General features: G+C 45.9%; 1 protein-coding gene across 1 annotated transcript in view; it reads left to right on the top strand.

Moving 5' to 3' along the window:
- The first annotated feature begins 1,221 nt into the window (after positions 1–1,221).
- SETD3 (SET domain containing 3, actin N3(tau)-histidine methyltransferase) overlaps positions 1,222–12,023 on the top strand; it is a 108,232-nt gene continuing 97,430 nt past the window's right edge. The window contains exons 1-2 of the mRNA XM_082275230.1: positions 1,222–1,332; positions 10,540–10,632. Coding sequence (XP_082131356.1) covers positions 1,230–1,332; positions 10,540–10,632 — 196 coding nt within the window. The 5' untranslated portion in view covers positions 1,222–1,229. The remainder of the gene's footprint in view (positions 1,333–10,539; positions 10,633–12,023) is intronic.

Raw genomic sequence — 12,023 nt, 5'->3', positions numbered from 1 at the left:
CACAAAGAGTGATCCCAAACCTAGATGAATTCACATGAACACATAATGCTGTATATGGCACCCTGAGATTCAGGAAAGGGGTGGGGGGAGGGATGTGGGTCCTGGGGATGTTGTATGCAACCAAATTTTATGTTGTGCCCTACATATGGGTGTAACATAATGTTGTAGGTGGATGTTGGGGTGTTTTTAAATTAGCACGGCATCTATCAGCAGCTAGTTCAAGCAGCCTTCTTGAACCAGTTGCTGATTTTTTCAAGCCTTGATGAAGGGGGTGGGATTATGGCCCCTGAAACATGTTGGCTTTGCAAGCAATCCATTATTGAAATTAAAGTAATACTAAAGTCAAATTTTTAGTTAAAAATAACAAACCTGTTACTTGCTTTGCTTTGTGCAGTTGGTTTCGCAGAGAGCAGCCCGGATCCTCCTCTTCTCTGGTCCCTCTAAAGTGCTCCTGGCCCCTCCCTCCTGTTGAGTGCCCCCACAGCAAGCAGTTTGCCCTTGGGGCACCCGAGCCAAGCCACAGTTTCCTGTGTCCATTCAAACACGGAGCTGCGGCCTGGCCCTGCCCACTTTCTCTTTCTGTTTATTGACCAAATTTTGCCTGCTGCCTGGACCGATCCTTTGCCTGTTTGCTGACCATGTCTCTGTCTGCCACCTGAACTGACCATCCAGCTCACTACGTTACTGTGAGTCCTCATTCTCAGCCATCCCCTGTGGACAACTGCGCTTCTGGAACCAAACAATTTTTGTTCTTCCTTTGTCATTTTCTTTCAGCATTTTCCAAAAACATGTTGCAAAAAAATGAAGTTTTTAAAAGACGACACATGCCTCCTAGAAAATACCATGGGGTATTTACTCTCCAAAATGTGGTAATTTTGTGGGTGTTTCTATTGTCCTGTTGCTCTAGGCCCTAGGGCTTTAATAATTTTTTTGGCAGTCAGGAAATTAGATATGTAATTTATGGTCTTGAAGTGATTAAAGCTAGAGCAACAGAAGTCCCTGTGGTAACCATTCTTACTGCCTGGAAAAAAAAAAGTTTTTTTTTTTTTTTTTCTTTTGCCTTAACTTTTTTTTTTTTTGGTATTTTTTAGGAAGTAACTGAGATGCCCCAAAATATAGATAACACGTTTTTGTTCCTTTGTTCCTATATAAATAACCAAACGTGTTCCCCTGATTCGATCGGTTGTTGTGATGCTGACTCTGATATTTAATTGCAGGCAGATCCAGAGATGGGGAAGAAGAGTAGGGTGAAAACCCAGAAGTCAGGCAGCGGGGCAGCAGCAGCTGTGTCCCCAAAGGAGATGATGAACCTGATCAATGAATTACTGCAGAGTAAGTATGGAGAGATAATTCTGATTGTGCTTAGTGATAACAGACAACATCACGGGGGTGGTGGGTGTTCTTTATATTTACTGGCTTCATAAAACTCAAGTATTTTTTACCTTGATAGTTTTGTAGATTTTGTGAAAACTGTAGAATGTGGCATGCACTCAGAAAACCCTTCTGTTCCTGTCTTTTTAGGATAAGAGCTAGGGCGAGGTGTTTATCATTTTAGACATTTGGTAAATGATGTTATGCCAGTGGGCAATCGGTCTTCTGCACACCGCTTCAGGCAGGCAAATGTGCAGGAAAGATCCTGTTGGCAGAGTTGAAATTTCGCAGCCTGTTGCAGTTTTTCCACTGAAATAAGGCTAATAATAGGGGTTAACTCTCTGCATAATCATATATATGTAGCACTACTCCCATGGGAGCTTCTGAGTGTGGGTTACCATTAGCAACAGTAAAATATTTCAGACATGTTTCCAAGTGTTTTTACCTCCGTCAAGTACCAGTCCAGTTTCTTTGGGTTTTGTGTTTTTATTTGTAACTTGGATAGGAGAAGGGATGAGTGGGATACTCCAATAACTGAACTGTGCACAAAAAGGCAGGGACTGTACAGAAAATGCTGGTTGACGCTGGTTAATGCTAATTGAGCTAGTCACGGCTAGGCCGCTTACTTGAATTCACCATTGACTGTGAAAGAATCCTGTTGGCTTCCTAAGGTACTCCTTTCCTGAGATAGCTAACTTGTGTTTTAGGCTGCACTGCTGAGCAACTTCAGGGCCCTTCCTGGCGCCCCCTTTTACCCCTATTCTTCAGGGCTTTGTAACTTGGTACCCCCTTTACAGTATCACACTGGGTTAGCTGGCTCCATGATCCCCCTTGACCTCCCTGGAGTGGTCCCCTCTCTTAGGCAGACCCCTGGGCAGATGCTTGAGTACTCACGATACTGTTTTTCCAGAAGTCTTCTGCCCAGCAGCTCCACTTGATCAGCACACACTGGATCTACTGCAGCACTGCTCAACCCCCGTTCCCTAGGCTGACTGCCTGGGCCACCTTCCTCACTTCAGGAGGAGAGACAGCCGTCCCCCCTCCTCCTGGGAGTTTGCTCCCACCAAAAGACACCCTGTCACATGCTCCCTCAGGATTTATTCCCAATTGCAGCAATGCCCACCCACTGGGACAGTCAAAAACCCTGGTGTGCTATCGGCTAGGTTTACTCCACTGTCCAAAAAGATCCCTCATTGGATACAGTGGGGAGACTCCCCAGACTCAACAGGTCACACCTGGAAGCATGTGACAGGCTAACAGATCAGACCCTCCTGATAAGCAGAACAGGGTCACACATATGCTTTTGCCTAGCGCCTACCTAGGAGGGTGCTTCATATACGCTACAAATATGAGCATACATGTTTAGGACAAGATCATTTTTATCACTTCTGCACTTGTTAAAAAAACAGCAGGGAGGTGAACTTTTGTATTTCTAGAGTGCTGTTTGTAAATCGTCTGTTTACGACCGTAAATGGATGTGAACGGAGCTGTGATTAGGCAGCTCAGACCAAAGTCGCTATCTACAGAGCCAATCAGAGTGGCTCTGTACCTTGTGATTGGTATAAACCAATCACCGCTCTCTTTCTTTCCTCTATTTTGACCAGCTTAATGTTGGTAAACACAGCAGGAAGAAAGGTTGGCAGAAAGTGGGGCTTCCACTGACCAACAATGATGGGGATTGTTTTCAAGGGTGGGAGGGTTTAAAGTGCCACTGACCACGTGTGATTGTAGAATCAATTTTTTTTTTTTCTTAAAGGAAATGAATGTTAATGCAAGCAAATCTAAGTTTTGTTTGGGGTATTTTTCCTTTATATGGTAAAAAAAAAAAAAAAAAAAAACCCAGTGGTTGTTAAATACAGCCAAAATAAAAGCTCTATCTGAAAAAAAAAAACAAAGTAGATGAAATTTGTTTGCTAGCGGGAGTGGCCCAGGGAAAGGCCACACCTCCCTTATGCTCAGTTAGGCCCCATAAATTCCTGTGGATGGATCTACTAGGGGTAGGTGATGCATAAACAATAGAGCATGCTTTTACAGCATTTCTATGTTGCCCTGTCCATAGTGCATTCTCTACAGGAATATTTGGAAAATCAACTTCTACCATGAAGTTTGGCTTTGCATTTTTAGAAGGCTTTAGGGGATTGCCCTGCCTAAATTTTAAAGTGGTTATAACGGTAAAGTTTTTTTTTTTTTTTTTTTTTTTGCATTCTTAATGCATTCTGTGTATGGCTACGTCCTTGGGTGGGAAGGGGTTAAAGAGCAACTGTCATCTCTGTCCCGCAGTGGCTCCCCCTCTGACCTGCTGTTGACTCTCCGACCGTCCCATTCACTTTAGCGGGGCAGCTGGTGATGCAGCAGTGACACAACAAGGGGATGGACATGGCAGCAGCAGGTGAGTGAATTCCTGCTAACATGCGCTGCCATGATGGATCTGAAATGACAGGTGCTTTTTAAATATAAGGACTTATTCTTCCTGGTAGTTAGAATCTTTAATTTCTCTTTCGTTCATGGAAGGACACAGCTCCTGATTCTTCTTAACCATTGGGTTATACTCCCCCCCCCCCCCCCCCCCTACAGGAGTAGGACACTAGGCAGGAAAAAGCTTGACTACACCTATGGGCAGTCCCAGGGGGTATACACCCACTCCCAGCTATAGGCACCCAGTTTTTTTCGGCCTAGTCAGGAGTAAGGACCTAGTTTATTGCTGGGATCTCTGGTCCTGGCAATTTTTTAATTTTAAATGGAATTTTATTCCTTCTTTTATTATTTTGTTCCTGTGAGAACTATAATCAAGTGCCAGACTGGGTGACAAACTGGATAATATAGATCCATAGGGTCCCCCCAGTCCAGCCAGCGAGCGCGTGCAGAATGCAGCTCCGCGCTAGGTCGGCCGCGACATAGCCCCACTGGATGGGGCCTGGCCTGCAAGTTAAACGTCTTGCGTGGAAGCATACGAACTGGCTTCGGCTTGAGTTGCAGAGTTTCCTTCTGACCGACAGCACCCACATTACGATGGAGCGGTGCCCACCCTGTTCCTTGTCTGGTAAGCAGCTGTCCCCTCACTACCCCTGGAGGGTTTTGGAGTAGACGTGGGCCCCTCCCTGGGATGGTCGGACTCCTGGGTTCCCCTCCCTTCTCCCCCCCCCCACCCCGGGTGAGGTGATGAGCAGGCTTTGTCACGTGCTCTTAAGGGGGGCTGGTTGGAGTTGCTGCTGACTGGGTTTTCCTGGTGCGCAAGGGGGGGTTCAGCAGAGTTCACTGCCATCCTGGGGGTTGGTGACTAGGGCAGGGATGTCCTCTGGGCTCCCTGCGGGGGCATTGGGCTGGGGGAGCGGATGTTTTTACCATCCGCGGGTACGCACCTCACGCGGCCGGATCCGGACAAAAATTGAGGCCGCAGTTTTGCGGCCTACTCGTCGAAACCCATGTGAGGCTGCCACTGTAAGGAAGGCTGAAGCCACTGCCCCCTGTCTGGGCATCCTCCTTCTCCTCCGCTGCCCCTGAGTGGTCGGCTCCACTGAGGCTCGTGTCCTGGTGGAAGGGCGCCCTCAAAAATTTAGGCCGCGACTTGCGGCCTACTAAGCCATGCGGCCGAGTCGGGCGCCGCCGTTGGGGGGGCGACCCCATTGTGTGTAGCTGAAGCCCCCACTCTTCCTTTGAGCATCTGCCGGGCTGAGGATCTGTGCAGTTGCAACTGGGCCCCCACAAAAATTTAGGCTGCGGCTTTGGCCTGCTGGGCCATATGGATCGGGTGGCACTGTGGGGGCACTTCATTTTTAATGACAGTCTTGCCGCCATTATTGTGTGGGGACCCTGCCTTGTTTTAGCGAGGGTACCTTGCCTGCGCGTCCGTGTCACGGCGGGCAGCCCCCCAAATTATGTCCTCTATGGAGTGCTTGGAGGGCAACCCCCACCCCTTTTTTTTTTGCAGGGTCCAATAGGTGATCCATTTGTGGACCCTTGGCCAGCGTCCTCTTTGCAGGATCACAGTCGGCAGCCTCCCCTGATTATGTAGCGACACTACTTGGTCTGCGTCCACGCACCCTTAGTGCTCCGATATTGAGGATGATTCCTCTACTCCGCTAGCCATGCTTAAATAGGCGCTGGTGGATGCACTGATTGTGTCAGTGCGTGAAACTTTTTAAAAATAGAGGTTGCGGCCAATGCCGCATCGGAGGCACCGGTTCCTTTTGGCACCCACAGTCCCTCCAAAGCGACTAGGGTGTTCCTCTTTCCGCTTATCTTGACAACAGTGCCACAAACAGTGGGGTCGTCCAGAACGCAGTGGTTGCTAGGCGTTTTTTGCTTGGGTTATCCTTATGAGGATTTACTGCGTAAAAGGTGGATGGTCCCACCTGTAGTGGACTCGCCAGTTTCCAGGTCAAATTGAGTTACCTTCATCCTGGTTGAGGAGTCCCCGACCTTTGCAGGTCCAGCTAATAAGAGGGCGGATGCTCTGGCCCGCCATATGTGGGCTGTGGCTGGTTTGGTAATTAGGCTGATAATTACTATTGACCTGGTGTTGCGAACTCTGACCAAGTGGGCTACGTTTTTACACAGGGACCTGGAGGGAGAATAGTTTCCCCCTGTCTTTGTGGAGCTGGCCAAGGAGCTACAGCGGCCCCTTTGATGTCTAGGCTGTCTGTATCAGCAGTGGTCCTTCGGCGTAATGTCTGGCTGAAATGCTGGTCTGCGGACTAGACTTCTAAGACGGCCTTATCTGATCTCCCTCTTGTAGGGGGTCGCCTGTTTGGAGCTTCTTTGGAAGACATTGTTAAGGGTCTCACGGTGGGGAAGAGTACTCTTCTTCCGCAGGCTACCAAGGGCAAGAAGCCCCATCATAGATGTGGGCCATTCTCCTTGGCTCCTAAATGGTCTCTTTGTCTCTCAGGATCTCAAGATTAGGGATCAAAAGTCAGGGTCTCCACCAGAGGTTCCAAGAGGACCTGATCTGGCAAGCCACGAGCGGGCTCTTCCAGACTTGCGCACAAGCCTTCCTCTGCTCTCTCACTCGTATCTGGGGTGGGGGGGACATCTTCGCTGGTTTCGGGATCCATGGACCTCCCTGGTACAGGTCAAGTGGGTCCATGAAGTTATTCGGTCAGGCGACAAGATCGAATTCAGTCTTGTCCTCTGGAAAAGTTTTTTTTTTTTTTTTTTCCCCCTTCCAACCTACACTTGTCCCCAGATCATTTACTTTGGGGCAATGCAAGACTTATTTCAAGGGGTGATGGTTCCGACTTCGGAACATTTTCAAGGGTTTTTCACTCAAACCTCTTTATAGTCCCTAGGAAGGAAGCCAAGGTACGTCCAATTCTGGACTTCAAGACGCTAAGCTGCTTTGTGCAAGTACAGAAGTTCCGCATGGAGTCCATTCACATGGTGTACTAGACGGTTGTCTCCGCGGAAGCCAGCCTGTCTTGGTGGGGAGGCGCCCTCAGCACAGACGTGTTTAGGGGGTCTGGACTCTGGCAGAGCCCAGATTGCCGATTTAGTGTACTGGAACCCCGAGCGATCAGACTTTGTCTGGCTCATTGGACAATAGTCTTCAGGGGTGTCTGGTAAGAATTAATTTGGACAATGCCACGGCCCTGGTCTATGTCAATCATCAAGGGGGCACAAGAAGTGTCCTGGTGGCTCGGTATGTATTCGGCATTCTAAAGTGGGCTGTCTGATTGTTCCAGCCCCCTTAAACTTCTGCCATGACTCCTGTGCAGGATTCAGGCAGAAGGGATTCTGGTCATTCTAGTGGCTCTAGACTGGTCTCGCCGGTCTTGGTATGCTGATCTGGTACGGCTGGTCGCCGAAGCTCCTTGGGGACTTCCTCTCAGTGAGGATCTGCTGTCCCAAGGACCAATCTTTTATCCTGCTTTACAGTCGCTGGCTGAAGGGTGGAGGTTTGTTTCCTACGCTGTTAAAGTCTTGGAAATCTGTCTCTAGGAAGATCTACCATCGTACGTGGAAGACGTACATTGCATGGTGTGAGTCTCTTGGGGTTCATCTTCGCTCCTCGGTAAATCGGATCTTAACCTTCCTTCAACAGGGGGTTGAACAAAAATTGGCCTTGAGTACCGTCAAGGTCCAGATATCGGCGTTGGAGGTCTTTTTCCAACGACCTTTGGCCACACACTCCCTGGTGCATACCTTTTCTCCAGGGTGTCCGACATTTTGTTTCCTTCAGTGCGGGCTCTGTTGCCGCCCTGTAATCTTAATGTGGCACTTTCAGCTCTACTGAAGCTTCTCTTATTCAGGAGGTTTCCCTGCTTACGTTCCCCCGGTAGGTGGCCTTCTTTGGTGGCTATCACCTCTGCATGCAGGGTGCCGGAACTGACGACGTTATCCTGTCGTTCACCTTATGGTGCTTCACAAGGATAAGGTGGTGCTTTGCCTCTTTTCGTCACTCCTTCCTAAGGTGGTCTCTGACTGTCATTTGAATGAAGACATTGTGTTGCCTTCCCTGTGTCCCAGGCCTAAACATCTGAAGGAAATTGCCTTGCATGTCTTTGATGTGGTCTGGGCAATTAGGGTGTTCCTGGCAGCTAAGGAGTCTTTTAGGAAGTCAGACTCTCTATGTGCGCTGACGGACGGACGTAACAAAGGGTTATCCGCTTCCTCTAGGACCATTTTTAGATGGATCAGGCAGACGGGGTTCAGACCTGTTGCATCAGGGGTCAAGTTTCTCCTTTCCTTGTTTAGGTGCACTATAATAGGGTGCTTAGCGTTCTCTGGGCTTTCCGCCTTTAAGTGTCAGTGACGCAGGTTTTGCAAGGCGGCCACCTGGTCATCGGTGCACACTTTTACAAAGTTTTTTGTAAAGTGGTTTTGTTGGCATCTGCGGATGCTTCTTTTGGCAGCAAGGTTTTGCTGGCTGCTGTTTAGAAGACCTGGTCCTCTTTGAGGGTGTATTGCTTTTCAGGTGAGCTTCAGTTGTTTATGGTTGAGCTCTGTTACCTGGTTGACTATGGATAGCCTTGGGAATTTTTTTCTAACGTTTTCCCACCCCTAATGTTTAACACTGATTTGGGGCGTCCCAATGGTTAAGAAGAATCAGGAGCTGTGTCCACCAATGAACGTAAGAGAAAATGTGATTTTTAACTTACCACTGCTTGTAACAAAACTGAGTGCCTATAGCTGAGAGAGGGAGTATACCCCCTGGGACTGCCCCATAGGTGTAGTCAAGCTTTTTCCTGCCTAGTGTCCTACTCCTGTAGGGGGCAGTATATAACCCAAAGGTTAAGATCAGGATCCGTGTCTGTCAATGAACATCAGAGAACTGAATTTTATGGTAAGTCAAAAATCCTATTAATTGCAAACAAAATGAAGGTTTCCTATTTAGAATAATAAGCAGTCAGGTTAGTAAAACAGCGATATCGGAACCGTTTCAATCATAGTTTGTAGTGTACCTAGATTTGCAAAACAATGGGATAAAGGAATATTCCTGAACTATGTTTTATCTCATGGTTACTGTAAAATTGTGAATGCATCAATGCAGTGCATGTTATCTTAGCTTGCAGAGATTGGATTCATTGAATGAGTTTACCAAAAGTGTAAATATTGCAGAATATTCAGCCTCATGCTACATAACTAAGCGCTGTTTCATGCTAAATTATTAATGTATCTTAAATAGAAAACTATCTTTAGATAGATTTTTACTCCAAAAGCATTTTAATAAAATTAATTTGATAAAAATCAAAAAATCAGATTTTTTTTTTTTTTTTTTTTTTTAATCCAAAAAAAAAAAAAAAATCATTGATTTTTATCCAACCTGGTTCCGGCAGAGTTCCGGGGCTGCTCTGTTTAAAACCATTGCACAGAACAGGTGAGTATAACCTGTTTGTTTTTTTTTTGTTTTTGTTTTTTTAGAATCACTTTAAACATTTGAAGTGTAGGTCTGCTTAAAATATATAGCTAACCTTTATTGTTGAATAGGGAAGGATGATTTAAATTCCTGTTAGTTTTAATGCCATCAGTTACTGCACTGGATAAATTCCTTCACTTCCTGTCTGGTTGTCCCCAAGACAAGAAGGTTAAGTAGTGAAATGCTTTGTCAGCTTTTTTGTCATTTGTTTCTCTGTTGCAGACTTTCTCTCACTTCCTGTCTGGTAAAAGGTGACTACAGAACAGAAAGTGAGAGGGAAATATCCCTAACACAGGGCTTGACAAATTTTCCTGAAATCTAGGAGCCAGCTAAAAAAGTTAGGAGCCAGTTTTTTTTTTTTTTTTTTAAACTAACAACCAAGCTTTATTTAATAAAACGGATACTAAATTTACACATAAATACGACTAGAACCCCACTCTCCTCTATAGCGCAATTGGATGAAAACAGACTGTCTGTCTCTTTCCATCCCATGCCATCTGATCCGATCCACGGGATGGATAGAAAATGGAACCCTTTGGCGGACAGGATCAGATGGCGGCAGATTACTGCTCCATAGAGGAGAATGAAGGGTCCGATCAGGTCTGCCTGAAAAACTGACAGGCGGACCTGATCAGACAGCCCGTGTGAAATGGGCCTTCGACTGTGGCATGGCGATGAGGAGAAAAAAAAAAGATTTTATATATAATATATATAACATTTTTTTTTTTTAATAATAATAATTGGAAAAAAATATATATATTTTTTAATAATTAAAAAAGAAAAAAATATTATTTAGTTTTTACATTTAAAAAATAAATTAAATTAATAATAAATAACCACACTCCCTGTCAAAGGTAACTAACTGGACAGGGAGATGGTAATGCATTGTGAACAAACAAAATTACAACAGTCATTACTCCCGGCCACCACAAGAGGGTGCCAGTTCCCCATTGGAAGCCTCTCATCTCAAGTAGGCCGAAAAGCCGGGGCCTCAATTTTCGGACGGCCCGGAAGTCCGTGCACTCCGTGCGCGGAAGTCCGTGCAAAAATGACAGGACACCTTCTGCAGGGCACCCCAGGCGCCAGGTCGCTAATTCTAGTCGCAAATGCGACCTGGCGCACGGGTTTTGTCGAGGCCTGCCCTAACAGGTGTTCCAACTTTTCACCACTTTATCCAAAACTGAAAATAAAATGTTTTGGGTGTATATGCACTTTACTGAACTTCCATCTTACTGGTTGATGAGGCTTAAGTGAATGAGAGAGCTGACATTAGAATTGCTGTCTCCTATTGAATTTGTTTTTTTTCTCTGCAGAGTGCAGTAATCCCAGTTCTGCTCCGGGAAGAGAGTGGGAAGAATACGTGCAGATCCGCAGCCTTGTCGAAAGAATCCGTAAAAAGCAGAAAGGTCAGTGAAGGCTTTTTTCTTATACTGTACAAGGAATTCTTATTTTAAATTTGTTTAATTTACACCAATATGAGATGACGCTTTATGCCAAATTGCCCATTTTGTTTGTAAAACACTGCACAGCTTGAAAGGACAGAAGACCCGTAGAATAGTGGTGTGCGGACAGACAAAGTAAAGCAAAAGGTCTGAGAAAATGTTGCACTATGCTTAAGAAGATTTGAGATGTCACATGTGCTGGCCAGATCAGGATCATCCAGAAGGTTGGGGCCTTGTGGATGTCCAAGGGGCCAAACTACAACCTTCAGGCTACTTCTGTAACACCTGATTAATAGGTATTAGAGTGTCTCCTGATATGTCCACACTTCAAAGTTTGGGGACAGTAGGCATGCCCCTTTCCCTAACTTCCATTCTGGAATGCAGAACAGAACAAAATAGAAGGAGCAGTGCTACTACCCATACAGCTCACCAATAAACAAGCTCCCAGGTGCCCGATCCACAGCCGTTTAACTGAGCACATATGTAGAAAGATGATCCGCACACTGGTAGTTGCTCTTAAAAAAATCTTCATCTTTATTCAGGAACCACAGAACACAACTGCTGATAAGATCAGTTGACACGTTTCAGCCTATATGGCCTTAGTCATTATGAGTTGATGCGTTTCATTATGACTAAGGCCTTATAGGCTGAAATGCGTCAACTGATCTTATCAGCAGTTGTGTTCTTTTGGTTCCTGAATAAAGATGAAGATTTTTTTAAGAGCAACTACCGGTGTTCGGATCATCTATCTACATAGGTGCTGGAATGACCTATCGCTAGGCTTGAAAACTGTAAATTAGGATGATAATACCTATGTCCGTTTTTGAAATTTTTTGCACAGGGACTTTGGAGAATCCTGGTGTGACTTTCAGGGGTCTGAATAAAAAACACATTATGCCACCCTTCCTTCAGTGTTTACTGTAGCTTAAAGCCCAACTCCAGGCAAATAAATAATTACCCCTTGCTGTGGGGCTGTGGCCACACTGCAAGGATAAATTGCTTGTTTAGATCTAGAGAAACAATTTAAAGGAGATTTACTTAGCCCATCCTCTGCTCATCCCTGCAGCTAGACGGGTCCCTGCAGCATGTGCACACCCACATTCAACCGGGTCTATAGTCCTGCACTGGATGTGAGGATGCCAAGGGACAGTCCACCAGTGGAACTTGGGGGAGCTGAGGATCAGGGAAGTAAAACAGTTTCTCTTCTCCCCTAGACAAAAGGAGCTATTAACTCTTGCAGTATGGACACAGCCCCACTGCAAAGGGAAATGTTTTATTTGCTCAGAGTTGGGCTCTGAAGTAAATCCATCACTTTGTTTTTTGAGAGCAAAGTGACAAGTTCTCTTTAGAACCCA

This window comes from Pelophylax lessonae (assembly GCF_965119305.1).
Source record: "Pelophylax lessonae genome assembly, chromosome: 13".
NCBI lineage: Eukaryota > Metazoa > Chordata > Amphibia > Anura > Ranidae > Pelophylax > Pelophylax lessonae.
The sequence above is the reverse complement of the archived record's forward strand: the minus strand, read 5'-3'. Positions and strand labels throughout refer to the sequence as shown.